General features: G+C 34.8%; 1 protein-coding gene across 1 annotated transcript in view; it reads right to left on the reverse strand.

Annotated features, from left to right (window-relative positions):
* The window catches only part of LOC134531790 (presenilins-associated rhomboid-like protein, mitochondrial), a 50086-nt gene that overhangs the window by 11854 nt on the left and 16949 nt on the right, over positions 1-21283 (reverse strand). Inside the window, exon 5 of the mRNA XM_063367718.1 lies at positions 19978-20073. Coding sequence (XP_063223788.1) covers positions 19978-20073 — 96 coding nt within the window. The remainder of the gene's footprint in view (positions 1-19977; positions 20074-21283) is intronic.

The raw sequence follows: 21283 nt of genomic DNA on the forward strand, positions 1-21283 counted from the left end.
ACAAGACCTGTGGAACCATTCGAGCGACGCCATTTTTGTTATTTTGCCGTGTGTTCGTGAATACGTGAATCGTCAATGCGTAATTAATAAAATGGTTGATTAGGTCAGGTCAGTTACATTATTAATACTTTCAAACTAAGCCGACATTAAAAATAATGTGAATTAATTTTAATTATTCTTTAGTTTTAAATTATTTATAATGTAACTGACCTTACCTAACAAACCCGTAACGAAGGATGCACAGTAACAACTCACGTAAATTTTTTTTGTTATTACAATTTGGAATGTTAAAAACTCACAGAATGTAACACGATAATGATAAACAAATTCCCAGAACGACTACAACAACTAATGATGAAATGGCGTGGATGACAGTAATTACACATCGTTTTGAACAATAAATGAATAAATAATCACCTATTGGTTCATTTGAATTTTGGCCAATCACACAACTATCACGTGACGACATTCTCCAATGAAAAAAATTCATACTCGTAAACGTAAAACGTAAACAAGAAACAATGGTGAAGCCGCATTAATGCACAGTATTGTGATGAAATTTAAAAATTCGATATCTCCTAAAGTATTTGGAATTTCTTATCTCCGCCGCTTTTAATGAAAACAGGAAGTTGAAGAGCATATAATGAAGGTATTTTCAGATTTTTAACATTTTTTTTGGCAAAGACCGCTGAACTACATATGATGAAATTTAAAAATTCGATATCTCCTAAAGTATTCTAAATTTCTTATCTCCGCCGGTTGTTTTGAAAAGAGGAAGTGAAAGAGCATCTAATAAAGGTATTTTCGGATTTTTAATTTTTTTTTTCGAAAATACCGCCCAACTACATATTTACCTAAATGACTTAACAAAGTAAACAATTACCCATGTTGTGCATTAATTTTTTATTGCATGTACTGTTTTTTTTTTTTAATAGGATTTAGTGAAGAGGGGAACTCTGAAAACTCGTTTCTATATCCACCAGAAATTGCAAAGAAACTACAAGAGCCAAGATTGATTGAAGGTAGAGTAAATGAAATTATTTTTCTGTGTAGTGTCTGCAATTTGCATTGTATTTACTGGTGCTTACAGGCATGCCTTGTATAAGACGTGGGCCTAATAATAGGCTCAAAGATTTTTTGATTGTTTGTATAAGTGCAGAACATGATACCCATAAATCATTAAATACCTATCCTTCCACAAACATCACAGAATATAGGCATCACATGTAACATGGCCACCATGAAGCTTAAAATGAACTAAATCTACCAAACAGACAAAAGTTGATTGTGTTTTCAATTTAAAAGGATTTTAAGTACTAACTTTATTCATCCTAGGACTGATCTTTCAAAAATGTATTTAGGAAAATATGTGGTAAAGTTCTTGCATCACTGCTTTTCCATAAATAAAATAATATATTTCATTTTTTTAACACTTGTGTCATTCGTGTAGGTAGGACTCTAAAAACAGTATTTCCACATTCCTACTGGTTTCTGAGAAATAACTGTTTATAGGTTACATTGCAATATATGTGCATTGATGCAACTGCCAAAATTTTTTGCTTTCCTGTCTGGGTCTGCGATTGTATGTTTTGGAGAACTTGAGTGAAATAATAAGAATGGTTGAATATTTTAAAACTAAACCTAACTATAACAATCCACAATATTTTTAAGTAATTTTAATGGAGCTAACATCTAAATGACCATTCTCACAATTTAACAAATTTGTAATATTTATTCCGAACATGCACAACGGAACGGAATGTTGTGAATGTTTGGTTTGTAGATCCTGCAATTCTCCTTTTATAAGAATGTTAAGAAAAAGGTGATGGCTGCATCAATACGCAGGTATTGTAAGCTACAAACTGTAATATCTCAGAAACAAGTAGAAATACCTCCAAAGAAGCTGTTTTCAGGGTAAATACAGGAACATTACTAGTTTTCGGTAAAGGTAATTTAAGAAATGTATTATTAATTTCTGGAAAAGCAGTGACATAAGAAAATTACCAAATGTGTTATATACCTGAGACCTTTCTGAAATAACTGTATACATAACATAACCTTTGTTTGCAGAGCTGTCAACTCAGCGTCAAGATTGTGGCAATGAGATTTCCAGTTCATTCATAGTCCCATCTGTAAGAGATGGGCAAATCACAATTGGAAATAGCAATGCCATATACACAATTTCATGTGCTGATCAGGCAAATAGATACATAAAGTCATACGGCAAAAGATCTTGCAATGTGTTTGGTAAGTGTATCTTGCATTTTAAATTTATGGAAATTTAAAATTTTGATTTGGTATATGTAAGTTCTTGGATTATCGGTTACTGCAGGGTTTTTTAATATAATTTATTATCTGTGCCAAGTAAAAATTTATAGAATATTTATTATTTCTTAACAAAGACATTTAGCTATTTGGGTAAGTTAATCAACCACCTCAAATCCAATCACAGTGACTTGTGGAAACACAGTAAAATGCAAAATGTTTGTGAAAATGTGGATCATTGAGACACTTATTTAATGTAAATGTAAATAGAATCAGTAAAATTATGTGCTACAAATAGGATATATTTGGTTTTGTTCAATCATTTTCATAAAATATTTTAAATTTATTAAATATTTTTCAATATTATTGAAAATATTTTTTAAACAAGTTACACAGAAATAGCTACTTCACAGAAGAAATATTGTATCTTGTTTTGTGTAATGATAAAATGTTTTTCCACAGAAGAGTCAGCCCTTGCTACAATGAAAAAACCACACCAAGAGGCTCCTGAACCTTTAGATAGCCTCTCTTCACAAAATGAACAAGTGGTGATCAAGGATCATTGTTCAGGAGACGATACTGCAACAAGCAACAATGGACATGTTTTGAAAACACCCCGGAAAAGAAATCATGGTGTGTATATTTCTTAGCGAATGGAAGTACAATGAAGTTTCAATATTTGTATTAAGAATCCCATTTAGTTTCCCATACTGAAACTACAGAAATTAATTCTCTCAAAACAATAATACTTGCATAACATTGTTTACTAAAATTGGTAATTTGTTACAGTGTCAGTAATACTCAAACCAATTTTAATATTTTGTAGCAGCTCATCTCCCAAATATTTTCTGTTATCTTTACATTCCAGGAAGATTAACTTTTTTTTATTTCTTACACTGTCACATACAAGTTTGGTTTATTATATATATATATGTATGTATATGTGTGTATGTGTATATATATATATACACATACACATACACACTAGGGGTGTGCAAATATTCGAAATTGCAAATATTCGTGCAAATCAAATATTTGATTTGATTCACATTCAAAACCAAATTAGGTATTTGAAAATTTCAAATATTCAAAAGTTTTTGAATGTATTAAAATATTACTTTTGTTTGACAAAACGTGTGATACAATAATATGTCAAACCTTGAGAAATCATTTTCCCGAGAGACTTAATGGAAGAAAAAAAAAACTGTAAGCAGACCTTTACTGACATCAAATTTTAGGTTAGGTAAATGGGCATGCTGAGAACAGTTAAAGACAATGTAGCGTGAAAATTATCATAAATGCTTACGATTTAAATACAAACTTTACGTGATGTGTTGCATAATTAATTTATTATATCCAGTTGTCCTTAGCACAATTTTTGGGCAAGCCATGTGCCATATAAAAGTGTAAAACTATTTTAAACAATGCCAGCGCATCAGCTTTCAATAATAACCTTTAAAAACTAATGCACACATACTCTTTGATCACCATTCTATTAATTTTACTAATACAAATCTAGAGAAATTTTTTTAACTATAGAAAAGTAAACACAGCTGCCATCATGGCTACAGCAAAAAAGAAAACGTGTCCGTTTGTGGTTATGGCCAGCAGAGCACCCCATGGCCAGAGAATTGTGTTGCTAGAATTGCTCCAGCGCAATCGCTTCTTAAACTACCGAAAATGTTACGTAAATAATAAGATAAAATTAAAAAGACACGATAAACAAAATTCATTAAAAATTATTTGGCCTTAACACGTTTGATTCCGAAAGACTGAGAACGGAATATTGACCATACTTACGAAAGTTGTAATTGTAAGCAGTTGTAATAAACAACTCTTCGATATATCAATTGGTAATCGCTTGACTATTTCTTGCGGAAAATAAAACTGATACATCGAAGATCTGTTTACTTTCATAAACTTTTTTTGCCGTTTTTAATTTTCAGAATAAGAAGTGAAGTTCAGAACGTTGTTTTTTCTGCTTCTGGGAACATTGTCACTTCCAAAAGGCAATGCCTGGATCCAGAACATGTAAAGGAATTGGTCTTTTTGCACTGCCATTTATGTAATTTTGATGGCAAGGTGTAGGTTTGGCTTTTGATGAAGACATTTCTATACCACTGATTGTGTTTTATGACTAAAACATTAGAAGAGACATAATTTACATGTTACTTGAGCAATAAAAATGTATTTAAAGCTAAAGAAAATTACTATTTTAAACAACAATTTATAATATGCCAAATTTTTACTGTAATTATTCAGATTTATACTTAGAACTTAATTAGAAAATATTCGCAAATTATTCGCTATTCGCAAATATTTGCAATTATTTGATTCACATTTGATTTGCATTGAAAAACTCACATTCGCACAGCCCTAATACACACACACACAGGGTGTATCAAAATTCATGTTACAACGCTTGAGGGTAGAAAGCTCTTATTATTTGCAACCATTGTTGCCAATAAACATGTTGCCGGAAACGTGTAGTTAAGCCCCTGTAGCCCCAGAAAGAGTCAGCGTAGGCAACCCTTTGGGTTTTGTGCGAGACACAATGCTGTGGTGAATTACGTGTTTACGACGCCGGGCAACGCTCGAGAGGAATGAACAATGACGAATGCTGACCCCCGCCCCTTTTTACTTCCGTTGGTGGCGCCCTCACCTCTTTTCTTCCGTTCGTGCCGTGTCATAGCACTGCGCAGCGTGACATCGCAGTGTCGCAGTGTGTTTTGATATCACTGTTGGTCTGTCGTTGACTGTTCTGTTGTACAAGCAAACTCGTGGTGTCATTTAATTCGCTGTGGTTCTGAAAAGGGCGACGTTTTAGTGGAGCTCAATGGAGTACACGTTTAGTGAGTACACGGACATGCTGCTTGTTTACGGGGAAGCTAGACAAAATGGAGGAGCCGAAGCTGTGATTGATTTCAGAGTGAAATTAAAATCTGTGCCACAATTAGAAAGGTTATTTCTCTACTCGAACGCCCACACATCCACAACATAACACACTACAACGGGTTGCCTACGCTGACTTTCTGGGGCTACAGCGGCTTAACTACTTGTTTCTGGCAACATGTTTATTGCCATGAATTTTGACACACACTGTGTGTGTGTGTGTATGTATATATTTTATATATATATATGCATATATATATGTGTGTGTGTATATATATATATATATATATGTGTGTGTGTGTATATACGTATATATGCAAATTGTAAACTTTTCTTATCAATTTTACCATTGTTCATTAAATACAAATTTATTATTTTTTCACAGTTTCTAAAAGTGTTTCCTTTGAAAGGAGTATCTCTATTAGTCCCTTGCATTAAAATTAAGGTTTTAGAATTAATTATCTGTAACAGTTTTGTTTTACTATATTTTTGTGGAGGTTCTTTTTTTTGTTTTTATTAATGGTATACTTCTTTTGTATTCATTCCGTGGCAAAACTGTTTCAAATGTAATTGATGTTGATGACAATTCCGATTTAGTTCTTTATATGTATCGTCCTAGTATAGGTACGTAATATAAGTGATTCTGGTTTTGGTAATATTCTGTTAGTGGAAGAGGATGTTATGTGTTAATGTTGGCAGCATTGTTATTTTTTTAACGACTTCCGTTGTTGTTGTTGTGCAGGCTGCTGATACACTTTGTTTAAAATGTAGACTGTGAAGTCAATCCAATAAAACCATTTATATAGTAACAGAAGTGAACGCATATTACTGTGTTAACTCTAATAGGTTATGGGCCCAGAGCCAGTAGGCAACTTCTGTTCAAGAGATATAGTTGGTTTTATGGAGAATATGCAGTTTTTGGTTAAGGGCTTCATGTGACTCGTGTGTATGGTTATTATCAGTGTATGGTCTTTGGTGAAACATGTCGTATTCAAGTATGGCGAATGCGGCAAACGTACCATTTGGGATTAGACCATTTGATGGTGTAAACTTTAGTAACTGGTTCTATCGGATGAAGTTACTGTTGGAACAGAATGGAGTATTACACATGTTGACAACCGAACCTCCGACGGTAGAAGCTGATCTTAAACGATTTAAGCAAGAAGACGTCAAAGCTAGAAATCTTCTCGTCCAAGGATTGGCAGACAACATGTTGCCGATGATTATGAATAAAATCACGGCAAAAGAAATTGTGGACACCCTAGCAACTACATATGAAAAACGTGGGATGAAATCCATGGTGACTGCACAGAAAGCTTGGCGGAAACTGGAATACAAGAAAGAAAAGCCTCTTCAAGAATTTTTACAGCAATTCGAGTCTATGGCCTCGGAAGTCAAGGTGGCTGGTGGAAAGATTGAGGAAGATGAAATGGTTAATCAATTGTTGGTGGCAATGCCCTCAGATTTTGATAGTGTTGTATCTGCCATGGATATATTGTATAATAAAGATAAGTCGGCTGTGAAATTTGAGTATGTGAAAAATACTCTATTAGCAGAAGAAGAGAGACTTCTGAAGAAAGATGAAAGCCCACAAAACGTTTTTGCAGCATACAAGGGATTAAGAGGACAATCTCATCAGTATTCACAGCATAAGCATAACAAAGGTAATTATGTTCCAGGTAGAAGTTTTAATGGAAAGTGTTATTATTGCAAAGTACAGGGACACATGAAATTTAATTGTCCAAAATTGAAGAATAAGGATACTGCTGCAACTACAAATGAGGTGGAATTTTCTTTTTTGACATCGTTCGATACAGAAAGTTCGTCATGCGGGCATGTGGACAGTGAACAGCCTGCAATGAATGATGGTGAACTAACAGAAGTTATTTTTGTTATTGATAGTGGTGCAAGTTGCCATATCATTAAAAGTTGCTTTCAAAAATATCTAAGTGATAGAACTGATGTGAACTTCGACATTAATGTGGCTAAGGCAGGTGAGTCATTGAAAGCTGTAAGCAAAGGAAATATTTCTTGTATGTCTGAAGGAGGTGAAAACATAAAGATTAGGGATGTTTTAGTGTGTGAGAACTTGGCATTTAACTTACTTTCAGTCCGTAAGTTAGAAGAGAAAGGATGTAAAGTAAGTTTTGAAAACTCTTGTGTTAAAATTGTGTGTGGTCGTAAGGTTATGTTGGGACAAGTGTTTGGAAGATTGTATGTAGTTAAGATGCATCTCATACCAGAGCATGCTAATGCAGCCATGGTGAAAGCTGTGTCAAGCAATGTGATGCATAGAAGAATGGGACATTCTTCCAAGTATCCCACTGAGTTATGTGATGTGTGCTTGAAAGGTAAACAAACTAAGCTACCCTATCTGAAGGCTATACCAGAAGAACGCAAAGCAAAGAGAGTACTTCAATGTGTGTCTTCTGATGTGTGTGGAAAAATATCCCCACCAACATATGATGGGTTTAACTATTTTGTGACTTTTATTGATCACTATAGTCATTTCTGTGTCACATATTTGCTGAGAAATAAATCAGAAGTCTTTGAAAAATTTAAGATGTACACAGCTATGGTTGAGGCTAAGTTTAATTCTCGCATAGAGAATTTAAGGTGTGACAGAGGTGGTGAATACGTGTCTTCCAATTTTAAGAGCTTTTGTGAAAAGAAAGGAATCAGTGTTAGTTATTCTATGGCCAGAAATCCATCTCAAAACGGAATGGCAGAAATAATCAACAGAACGCTTTTGGAGAAAACTAGGTGTCTCCTGCTAGATAGTAACTTTGGCAAGGAGATGTGGGGAGAAGCTATTATGACCGCCACCTACCTCACAAATAGACTGGCTACATCAGCACTGCCGAATGGAATTGTCCCAGCTGAAAGATGGTATAACCATAAGCCTGATCTGTCAAAGATAAAAGTTTTTGGATGTCCTGCATATTCATTCATTCATAAAGAAGATAGAGATGGAGGAAAACTCAGTGACAGATCTAAAAGGTTATTTCTTACCGGGTATTGTGACAATGGTTACAGACTGTGGAATCCTGAAAAGAAAAATGTTGAATTTGCAAGAAATGTGATCTTTGATGAGCTTGGGTATACTGAAAGCCCATCCTCAGGTAGTATTACACATACTGCAACATCAGAAGGTGTTACTTCAAACATTCCAAATGAAACACAGGATGTATGTCCTCAGTTTGCACGAGATGACACACAAATGTATGAAAACAATCAGTCTGATGGTGATGGTGACTTCATTGGTTTTCATCCTGAGGGTGTGTACGATGAATCAACTGGAATCAGATCTTCTAGGCACAAAAAACTACCAAAGTACTTGGAAGATTTTGAGCTCAACTTTGCTGTCGATGTTCTGGCATTATCAGTATCTTCAGATGTGCCTAACAGTTTCAAAGATGCAGTTAAAGATGCTGGTTGGAGGCAAGCACTAAATGAGGAGCTGTCATCTTTAGAAAGTAATGAAACTTGGGAAGTGGTTGAAGCACCCATGGATGCATCTGTTATTGACAGTAGATGGATCTTCTCTTCTAAAAGTGTGGATGGAACTACGAAGAAGAAAGCCAGACTTGTTGCTCGTGGGTATCAACAGCCAACATTGGAAAATGAAGATATATTTTCTCCAGTTGCCCGGATGACAACGCTACGAGTTCTGCTTTCAGTTGCAGTTGAGCGAGGTCTTCAGCTACACCAGCTCGATGTACGATCAGCTTTTTTGAAGAGCAAATTACCAGTGCCTGTGTATATGAAACCACCGGATGGTGTACAGTGCAGTGACGATAAACTTCTTAAGTTGAACAAAGCCTTATATGGGCTTAGGCAAAGTCCTAAAGCATGGAATGACTATGTAAATAGTGAATTGATCAACCTGGGTTTTATGCGATCAAAAATTGATCCTTGTTTGTACCATAGGGGTACTTTTTATATCTTAGTGTGGGTTGATGATTTTCTGTTAGTATCAAATTCTGGTGCAGATCTCGAAGACACTAAGTCTGCTCTTAAGTCTAAGATGGGCATGAGAGATTTGAGTTCGAATGAAAAGTTGCATTTTTTGGGCATGGACATCCTCAAAGGTGAGGATGGAAGCTTAATTCTCAGTCAAAGTGATTTGATTAGGAGAGTTCTTGAAAAATTTAACATGATAGAATGTAAACCTAGTAAAGTTCCAATTCAGCCCAAACTTAACTTGTCATGTGATGGAGAGTGTAAGATTAAGGTGCCTTATAAAGAGCTGTTAGGCAGCCTAATGTATCTTACAGTCTGCACAAGGCCTGATTTATGTTTCAGTGTATCATACTTTGGTAGATTCCAAAAATGTTACTCTTACAACCATTGGAGACATCTGAAACATGTTTTGAAGTATCTTAAATATACAGTTAACATAGGTTTGAAGTTAGCAAAGTCATATTGTAACACATTAACTATATCCTCATATGTTGATGCTGACTATGCTTCTGACACAAATGATAGGAAAAGTATTTCAGGTTTTGTAACAAAACTGAATAACAATGTTATCTGCTGGGGTTCAAAAAAACAAGGTGTGGTAGCACTTAGTAGCAGTGAGTCAGAGTACTATGCTATAGGTAGATGTTTAACAGAAGACATTTTCGTACACAATTTGCTGAAAGAAGTAGTAGATGTGGCTGATGTAATTAATGTTCATGAGGATAATCAATCAACCATTAAGATTGCTAAGTCATTAGAGACCAAAAGGTCTAAGCACTTTGATGTACAGTATCATTTTGTCAAAGATCTGGTAGGGAAAGGAAAGGTGAAATTAATCTATGTAGAGTCTGCTGAACAGATAGCAGATATCATGACCAAGGGACTGCCTGCTTGTAAATTTGAATATTTTGTTGAGAAGTTAAATCTTGTTAGAATGTAATGTGGAATTGGGAGGGAGTGTTGATGACAATTCCGATTTAGTTCTTTATATGTATCGTCCTAGTATAGGTACGTAATATAAGTGATTCTGGTTTTGGTAATATTCTGTTAGTGGAAGAGGATGTTATGTGTTAATGTTGGCAGCATTGTTATTTTTTTAACGACTTCCGTTGTTGTTGTTGTGCAGGCTGCTGATACACTTTGTTTAAAATGTAGACTGTGAAGTCAATCCAATAAAACCATTTATATAGTAACAGAAGTGAACGCATATTACTGTGTTAACTCTAATAATTGATGCCTCTTAAAGGATTGCTTGGCAAGCTTCTCCCTGCCCATTTTAGTTTGGCCGTAATGTTTCTTTGGGAAATTGTGATAGAAAATTATTTGCTCTTAGATATACATGCATGCATGTTGCCCATGTTGTAGTTTTCGGGGAGATAGGATTGCTGTTTTACTGTTTAAGGGAGTTAAATGTCATACATGGTTTTGTGTCACCCCATTTCTTTTGTAAATATTTGTTGAGCAGTATCTTGTCATTTGAAAAATAATAAAGTGAAAAAAAAATTTATATGAAGAATTATTTTGCATAACAAATTTTGTGATACATGTTAAGTTTGTATAACACTATACATCATGTTGTTTTCTATCCAAGTTGAAGTCTTATAAAAATAAATCAATTACTTCATATTCTTTACTTAAATTATATCCAACATTCTTATCCATTTAGTTTACCACATGTGTATGGGTTTTACATGGTCATCACATTATGTGATTTGCCTTTTTTATGTTTGTTTTCAGTATGCTGTATATTCATTCACACAAATTTAACAGTAATAATTTTAGTTCTTTTTATTTAAAACTGACAGTTTGTTGTCCAGAAATGTTATGGTTGCTTTTTAAATAAGTATTTTTTTTTTCCAGGTATTTCAAAACAAGGCAGTGTATTGAAAGGAGTTGGTGTGACCAGGAGAAGTGACCTAACTCCAAAAGCAAGTATGCTATATGATCATGTTACAAAATTAAAGAAAGTTTCCAAGCGGCTTGACAAGAAAGTTAAGTCTTTTAAAGGAAGAATGCGGCTGGCTGAAAAATTTAGTACCTCTGACTGTTTTGAAAATCTAGCTACAAAAGTTGATAAAGTAACCTACAATTTCATAAAATCTCAAGTTGCTAATCAATGTCATAGAGCTAGAGGCAGAAGGTTTACTTGCGAGGACAAAATTTTTGCACTGTCCTTGTTGAAAGCAAGCCCTAAAGGTCACAAATTCCTCTCAAAATATTTTGCACTTCCTTCGAGAAGAACGCTGGTGATTTTACTGGGAAAAATCCCATTTCATCCAGGGATAAATGCCCCAATTATGAATCATTTGAAAATTGTGGTTTCTGGCATGAGTGACTCAGACAAACATTGTGTTCTCCTCTTTGACGAGATGAAACTGCAAACTCATTTACAGTTCAATGAGAAATTGGATGTTATTGAAGGCTTTGAGGACTATGGGGGAGGCGAGACATCAAAAAAGTTTGCAAATCATGCTCTTGTGTTCATGCTTCGTGGACTACGAGGCAAATGGAAACAGCCTGTTGCATATTACTTTGTGGAGTCCACCACCAAAACGCCTATACTGGTTCGGTGTATCAAGGAAGTTGTCAAAGAAATCTTGTCGTGTGGTCTTCAACTTGTGGCCACAGTGTGTGATCAGGCTGGCACCAATGTAGCTGCTATAAACTCTTTGTTAGATGGAACACGTGCCAAATGCCTTAGAAATAATGAAGTCTGCTACCCTTATATGTTTGAAATAGAAGGTGCTAATATTGTACCTCTTTTTGATCCACCACATATGCTCAAAGGCATTAGGAATAATCTACTATCAAAGAATTTAGTTTTTCAATGGAAGAAAGATCAACAGACTGCTTCTTGGGGGCATTTAGAGAGGTTCTATGCCATTGACAGTAGTCAGATGGATGGCACCAGTACCTGCCCACGGCTTACAGACGAGCACGTGAAACCTGAGCACATAAAGAAAATGAAAGTACGAAACTGTGCTCAGGTGTTCAGCCAACGTGTTTCCTCTGTAATGAGGATGTTAGCAAAGTGGGGTAGGTCATTTGTTTTTTTATATGTATTTGAAATTTATATGTATGCGAGTGTTGTGGAGATATTCTCTAGAACAATACAGTAATAAAAAATAACAAGGTATTGTTAAGATATTTGTGTGCAGACAATTTGTAATCCAAAAAATAAGTTAGGTTTTGATTAATATTTTTTTGAAATGAATGTTCATTTAATGCACCAGCACAATTTTTTTTTTATCTTGCTTGTTTTCATTATTATAAAACTCAATTTAAAATTAACTTCTGTTATAAGGATATATACAGTGAGTATTTCAAGTCTTGTAATTTTTTTTATTGTTTGGTTTTGCAAGATAGTGGTTGTATTCAATAGAGTATTAAACAGTTGTTAACACTTAAGGCTAAGCTGAAATTAGAATTTTAGTTTTGTATTTGTTAGCATTTTAAAAGAAAGTTCATAGAATACGAATATTTAGTTGGGTTTGAGGGCTGGCTAGCAAAGGAAAGTGATAATTACATTTGTTTGATATAAAAGTTTCTGTTATTTGTTTGATATAAAAGTTTCTGTTATTTCAAGACATTTTTTTTTTCTTTCCATTCCAGGTAAAAGTGACCTGTTGCCTCCAGAAGCCGAGGATACTGCTGATTTGTTCCTCTTCTTGGACATGTTATTCGACAGCGTGAATGGAAGTTCAGTGAAGCCGAAAAAAGGAAAGCTGCTAAGGTGTGCTGTTTCGTGTACCTCGCCACATCATGAGTTCTGGATTGAAGCCATCAGAGTTTTGCGTACATTCAAGTTTGTAAACAGTAATGGCAAATATTGCAGACCACCATCTGTGAAGAACTGGGAATTAACATTGCAAGGTATCAATGTTCTTTGGAGTTCGCTGCAGAAGAAAGGGTTCAAGTTCCTTTCACTTAGGGCTCTGAACCAAGACCCACTTGAAAATTTTTTTGGGTGCATTCGCAGTCACGGAGTGCGTAATGTCATGCCATCTTGTACGTCATTCATTTCATCATTCAAAACACTGTTAGTTAATAATTTCACTTCTCCACACTCTGTTGGGTCGAACTGCATGGAGGATGATACTCAGGGTTCTCTAGACACATTGAAAGTATTCCTCACACACAGTGTGTCACATGAGCAGCCCAAAGATGTTGATAGTGGTGTCAGTTTTGAGCATTTGCCTTGCTTTTCAAAAGTAGATGAATTGCAGTTTTCTCCCACTGACAGTAATCCCTTATCTCTAGGAACAAAGGTATATATCAATGGTTACGTGGCTCGACGAGTAATGAAAAATATTGGTAACTGTGCTGACTGCAGAGAGAACCTGTTTTCAACTGGACCAGTTGAAAACTCTGAAATTATTACTGCCAGGTCATATACACCTACCTCATTGAGGTATCCTAATACAGGTTTCAGTAATATATGTGTTGTTGCTGCCCAGTGTGTATTCAAGAACTTGCCTGTGGTGTGTCACTTGCAAAATATCAAAAATATTTTGACAACACTTATTTTGTTGGAAATAGACACACATGCATTTACTTGCAAGAAGCATGACTTGTGCAAGCGTGTTTTGGATGTACTCGTCAGACTTTATGTGCACTCGTGGTGTAAATCAATCAATAGACTATTAAGTGGCAAAGTTACTAGTGCAGACCATACTGAAGATGAAGTAAAGAAAGCAGCTATTGCCAAGTATAGGTGTGGTTTAAAGAGAAAGTCACAAGTGAAGAAGTGACGTGTACATTGCTGTATTTTTTCAGTATATAAATGTTTTTTCATGTACCATAGAAATTGATTGTGTTGATAGTACCAGATTTTTGGGATAGTATTTTAGTTTATAAGCTGTTCATTAGCGTAACTGATCACTGTTTTTGTATTCTATGATTTTTTGTCTTCTAGTATTTTATGACAGAAAAGTCATACCATCCTGATACAGACTTACATTTCTACGAATTTTTTAAGAGTATTGGGAAATACAGGTTGTCATGCACCTTTATTAACAATTTTTAAATATGTCACAATTTTAGCAGTAGTACTGCCACATTTGTTAGTGACACATCATGCCTTTCCAAACATTTACTTAATGAATGTTTATGTAACATGTAAAAAACCAGTATAAATTTTTTGCTCTGTTCTACTTTAAAATTTTTTGGAATTGGAAACTTCCTAACTTCTTTTTTATATCCAGATGAACTAGTACATATTTATAAACTGCTGCCTTTCCTACCATCCCATGTTTTGAGCCAGCCTTTAGCTTCATTCATGGTATATTTCACTGCTTGCACAGTAAATGAAAATCCATGCTTTGTGTTGAATAAGTATTTTTTAAATTGTTAAGCAAGCAGAATTGTTCTACATTCACACAGGAATGATAAAGTGAAAACCTCACAAGGCTAAAACGAGTCCTGGCCAGGCTTCCAACTGCCAGGATGAAACAGCTAAGATGGGGGGCTGTATTATTTTATACAGAAAGACTGGTGTTCTAGTGTGAATTCAAAACTATGAAATTGTACTTTCCAGAGAATATTCATGAGTGAAGCAAAAATATATATATTTCTTTAAACAATATCTATAAATTTTTTACTGGATCACTCTTTTAAATGTTAACACAATAAATAACAAGTTTAGAATAATTCAAAAGTTCTAAAAGATAAACATATGACAAGAATTTAGTTGCACGTAGTTTAACATTAATAAAAAAAAAATGAACATTACGATAACAAATGCGATAGCTCAAGTGCGTGTGAAAAATCTATCAATATTTTACAAGTAGGCCTTACAAAAAGACGTGAATTATACACAAGTGATATATGATCTTACAGAAAGGTTACTCATGCACGAGTATTGAAAATTACGCATTTACAAATGTAAATGAGAATTAACATGATTAAGAAATATTGCCTTCAGGTACTTATCACTAATACAAAATTTGACGGGAAGAATACATACAAAGCTTATAACAGATAACTATATGGGTAAAATACAAACGGCAATCTTTACAAGACCCAACAAGGTAAGCTAGCCTTGCAAGAATCATTCAAATGGGATTCGGCCCAGAGATACTCAAACAGTAATTGACAAGCATTCTGGTAATGCCATAATGTAATTTTACTAAGTAAACCATACAATTGAAGTTTCCATCAAAGGCCTATGACTATGAGGAATTCTAAACTATGTACTAACAAAATGATCTTAAAAAAAGTGTACGAGTGTGTAAGAATCAATCTCGGGGGCAGAACTACCCCATGAAATGTTAATGCTATAATAAAAAAATAAAATACAAAATACATGCACACAGATAATTAAATTCAAACATAATTTCAGAGGTGGCGACCGAAATAAATTTTGATAAGAAAATTAAATTAAATAACCTAAAACTACATTCTGAGCAGGACCACCGCCTGACCCGCAATACATAACTGAAAAATTTGTCTCCTAAACATCACTCGGCCTACTGTCGAAGTTCCTACATCAATTCAAAAATGACGATAAGCCCTAAAACAAGCACATCCCAGCCTTATAAAGTCTCACTACAGGCTCCTGCGCATGTGGCAACCCCGGGAGGGGAGGGCAAATGACAGGCGCAAGACACCATGGAAATTGGAAAATTAGGTCCTGTGCGAACTCACGTGCTTATTTGTTACTAATCAGTCACAGCCTTGCTGGGGTTTTTGACTGCAGTTTTCGCCGCGTAATCATCCGTCACGACTAGAAGCCACGGGGTGCGCGGGAATGTGCCTTGGCACCGAACGACATAGGCCAGCCCACGAACAGCACCTCGTGCAGTGCCGCATCATTAAGTATATTAACATTTTGACAATTAGGTCTCAAATCTTTTCCACGGTGCATAGACTGCCCACAATCCTCCCCTGTTTCCCCGACCACGTGGCCTGAACCCTCCCTGAGTCACATCAGTAGCTAGCTGGCATCGAGGAGTCAAACCAGTGACCCTCTATCATCAGGGGAAGCAGCGGGGACTACGTCAAACTGCTTGGAATAACATTATATATTTCAGTACTGTCCGTGCATTCACAAATGTCAGTATTTTCATTCCTACTAATGCTATCTCTGTATACTTTTAGGATCAACTGAACTCTTCATTTTAAAGACATTATGTTGAATTAGTTGTACACACAGTATTTTAAATGTGTCAAATAATTGATGTTACAGATTTGAAGTATTATTTTTATTATTATTATGTATTCCAGTTTGTTAGGCCATGGTTGTGATTGTATGATAAGAGAATATTTGAATACTAAATGAATAGGCCATTTAAAAGATTCAACCCAATGAATTTATTGTTGGGAAAACATAACATATGTCAAGTAGTGAACTGATACCAATTAATTGGTTACTGTCAGAAGTCCTAGTTTCACTCATACTGACTGGAATGAATGGAGCAAATCAAATTAATGTTTATGTTTGAAGAAGATATACAATTTTTCCATTGATTTTACTTAAATTGCCACCCCAATTAACTAGAGATTATGGATGAATTGTTTTATATGTGAATGGGTGCTTGATTTTACTTAAATTGCCACCCCAATTAACTAGAGATTATGGATGAATTGTTTTATATGTGAATGGGTGCTGAGTTAAACAAAGTAAGTTACATTTAGAAAACAGTACATTGTAATGTTGAATTTGCCAAGAATTTATGTGAAATCTAAAAATGTATGTACAACTGTTTTTTTCTTCTAAATTATGAACAGTCTGATGTGTGTTTTGAATAAGGGTTTAAGTTTGTGTCTCTTGGCAGAAACCAAAATTTCAAAATATGTTTAGGATAAACTGATAATATTGTGTCCTTATTTGCCAGCACCAATATGACACACAAACTACCACTTTGTTCAAGTAAAGCAAAGTCTCATCTAATCGTTTAAAATATCTTTAAATAATAAGTTTACCTAGTATCCTGATTGAATATGGCAAAAAAATATTTTCATCCAATACCCCAGAAAGTTATGTATTATAGCCTACTAAAAGTGAACCAGTTATGAAGTTAGTGCTTTTAATCTTATGAAATAATAATAACCAGTGTGTTTGAGAACATGTTGTTATCCATGAATATAGAAGTATTTTTCACAGATTAATGTAAGATGTGTGGCCATCTATAAGGTGAAAAGAGGTTTTCGCTACAGAGTTTTAAATGTAATGTATGTTATGTATTAGTATATTGAAAATATTTTACATTCAATTGCTTAATTACCAAACTTCTTGTACTTGCTGTATACATTCTACATCTCAGAAATAAAATATTTAAAGATATGCATTGGTTTTGTTTTATTTAAGTATTTTTTATCTTAAAAAAAAGGAAAAGCTAGAAGTATGGTTACGAATCCATTAATATGCAATAAATAGGCAGTTGGTATTAATTAAAAAATATATATATATTTTTTATTTATTAGATTTTGGTTGTTACTACATATAGCCTTTCCTGGAAATTGTAGTTTTATTAATTAGTACACCTCTATAATAGTTTTGATGGTTTGCTTACCTAGCACACAACTGTGTTTCAGTATGTTGGAAATAAAGTATTTTGAAGGAAAATATTTTATGTGTTTGTATTCGGTTCAGATATAAAATTTAATACATATCTCACCAGGATATAATAAAACTTTACACCCATCATGACAATACACATTATTTTAAAGTCTATCAATGTGACCAAAAGAGCATTTTCAGACTGCTTGAGGTACTGTAATGACAGTTTCAACATATTCTGGTATGTTAACTTTTACCAGAAACCAGTAGCAGTATAAAGGTGAGCAGTAAAATACTTAAACTACTGATGCAAGTAAAATCTGTGAATATTTGTAAAAAACTAAATCACTTTTAGTGACAAATGTCATTATTATCTGACTTCAGTTATAAAACAACAGATCAGAATTAGGTACTTTAGTAAATATGTATTACTGTACATGCATACAACTGTACCTACTCTCCATTTTATTTTATTTCATTTTATTTAATTTTCCTCATGTTTTGGCATGTAAGGAAATTAAGAGTTTGACACAGTTAATTTCCCTATCAAATTTTGATTTGCACCCCTTTTCAATTAATTTTTGTATTACAGTTTTGAGTTACCTTAAAAATATATTTGGATTTTAGTCTGCCATTGAATGTTTTGAGTAGATATGGTCAGCCACATACTATTTTGTTGCATCTCTTATGTAATTTTTTTTTTTTTTTTTTTTTTTTTTTTTTTTTTTTTTACAAATTAATATTTACAGTTTAAATCTATTCTATCAATGTAAGTAGAGCATTTCAGATTTGAACCTCCCGCCAAATTTTTTTTTTTGCTAGTACTGGGCCCGCCCGACAGATAGCGCCACATGTCGCTTCAAACGTAGTTACAGTTTCCGATGTAAGAGTCGCATTTCTGTATCTCCCTCCTTGTTCTGTGACTATAACCATCAAGTAACTTGACAGTTGACAGGACTAAACACCACCTCTCCCGTCACCGTTGCTAAGCTGGCGCCGACGACTAGATGACTCACCTCGCGCGCGCACGCGTGTGTGTGTGTGTGTGTTTGTGAAAGAGAGGCCTTGTTGCTTGTGTGTATGCGTGGGGGCTGGCCAGAAAAAAAACACACCCGGCAGTTAACGACTACCACTCCTCCTTCCCGCCCACCCCCCCCTTTTTTTTTTTTTCCGTGTATAGCGCGCATCCTTGATTTTTTTCCTTTACTTGAGGGAAAAAAGGGCGCGCTATACACGAGTATATACGGTATTAGAGGACTATTTCTGTAACTTTATCATCAAAGCTAAAATGCTGTTTAAGTTTCCACACAAATTTTCTCACCAGATTCTTACCAAACATTATCAAATAGCTATGAAAAGTCACACACAAACGTGCACAATTTTTATGATCACTTGCTTGACATTTTAGAGTTTGCGAAACAGTAATTACTGTCTCGTGTAGAAATTTGCAACCAAATGTTAAGTGCAGGAGGAAATGGTATGTGTTCATGTGTTTATGCATGCATCTGTGTTTGTTCATAAGAACATATGAAATTAACCTGCACACACTGAACACAACACAGGTAATTCTCCTCAAGAGCTTGTTTAGATTTTGCAGCATGCATACAGCTACACTTCCAATTTTGTCACATTTTGTTGAAGGAAAATTACATTAGTATGTATTTGTTTGCCTAAATAGCCAGCATTTAGTTAAGTGAAATGAAGCTGGAATGAATATTTGTAGGAGTGAAAAAAACATATGAAGCTCAATTTATTTATTAATAGGTTTTAACATCCCACAATTTTGCACAGAGACTTGAAGCAATGGAGCCTCAAGGATAATATTGGGCTCTCAAATACCAGGGAAACAACTCAGAGTTGTCTGTCTGCATTTAATGTTGTTGAAACTGTCTCGTCGTTAGCCCACTGTGTTCGTCTGTGCGGTTATTTTTTTCATGACTAAATTCCTTCAACGGAATTCTCAAGCTGTCTGATATTTTAAGTTTGAACGTGTTCGTCTGTGTTGTCATCAGTAACATAATACCTGTATAGGTTCATAGTTGGGTTTATCTGTTTGATATTAGGGCTTGCTTTCTGTGGGTTTATGTTTTCATCATCATTTATTTTGCATTTATGAATATTTTTTCTATGACAAACAATGCAAAACTGCAATGGTGTATGCCCAAGAAATTGTATCAAATCAAGATTCCCCACTGCATGAATCATTTAAAGAACTCAAGAGCATTTGATACTGAACCCACATCTGCGATCGCAGCCCTCAGAACCCCTTGTCTGGATGAAATGGTCACCATCGTCTACAGCCCTGCAGCAGCAGTTTGAAAGAACTGCTCAGTCCCCATGTAAACACAGGCACGCACCTGAGGAAAAGCTGTGCAGGACGTACATGTTGCAGAACAAGTGGAGCGGCGCGTAGTGGCTGAACATGGACAGTGCCATTGGCCAGCATACCACACCTGCGCACAAAACATTTCCTCCAATGCGAATGGTTATCAAAACAAAACTAAATTTCTTTAATGTTTTAAGACATTTGCCACGCAGATACTTACAGTTTTCCAGATATTAGTCAACATATTTTTCACCTACAGTACACTCCCGATTATCCGCCAAATTAAGTGGCAGGGCCACCGCGGATAGTGAAAATCGCGGATAATCCGCAAAAGAGCCGAAAATGGGAAACGAAAAAGGAAACATTAATTTCAACTTAAAAATCTAAAAATTTATGTACATTAAAAGTTGCAATTAACAGTAAAAATTTTTTAAATGATGCTAAAATTTTAGAATTTTACTGAATAATTAACATACAATACATTTCAGTAATGTAAACATGAAAGTGCTCGGTACTTACTTCGTAACAAGGATACAGTACTGTACGTATTCAGAGACTTCATTAGACACTAAAAAAGCACAACTCTTTAAATTTACAACTTTTTGAAAAAAATTAGTCACTTGGTTTTAATTATTGCTTTGGAAACATCTTTTCTTAATTCTTGATTGAATTTTCGGCAACATAAGTTTTTCAGCCAACTTGTTCCTTTAGGAAGAGGCCATGAGGGGAGGGGGGAGGAAGGGGAGGGGGGAGGAAGGGGAGGGGAGGGACCTTGGCTGACTGTCTGCTCGTCAAAGCAACCATACAACTAGAAACAAAGCGCGACAAGAGACAAAAATAGCAATGCATGCCAGCCTACTGCGTGAGTTCCGAGAAGGCCTGTGGCGTTTTACTGTATACTGCACACAGTACACTTGTCAGTAGAGTTCAAATTGCAATATGAATACAAACTTGATAACTCACCTATTAAAAAATCTCAACATGTCAAAGACCTAGGAATTTTACTGGATCAAAAACTATTTTTTCATCTTCACATTGAAAACATTATCTCGGTATCTAACAAAATACTTGGTCTAATTAAATTTATCACCTTTAACACCTCCAATATTGACTCTATTCTCTCCCTCTATACAGCTCTAATAAGATCAAAACTTGAATATGGTTCTATTATATGGAATAGCATCAATAACACTGATATTGAAAAGCTTGACAGGATTCAATCTAAAGTATCTGACTATATTAACAAAAAATTAAATACCATCAATAACATAGATTTAAATTCCCTCCTTGGTTCATTATCAACTAGAAGAAAGATCTTAGATGCCATTTTTGTCTTC

The sequence above is a fragment of the Bacillus rossius genome, chromosome 5, assembly GCF_032445375.1.
Source record: "Bacillus rossius redtenbacheri isolate Brsri chromosome 5, Brsri_v3, whole genome shotgun sequence".
NCBI lineage: Eukaryota > Metazoa > Arthropoda > Insecta > Phasmatodea > Bacillidae > Bacillus > Bacillus rossius.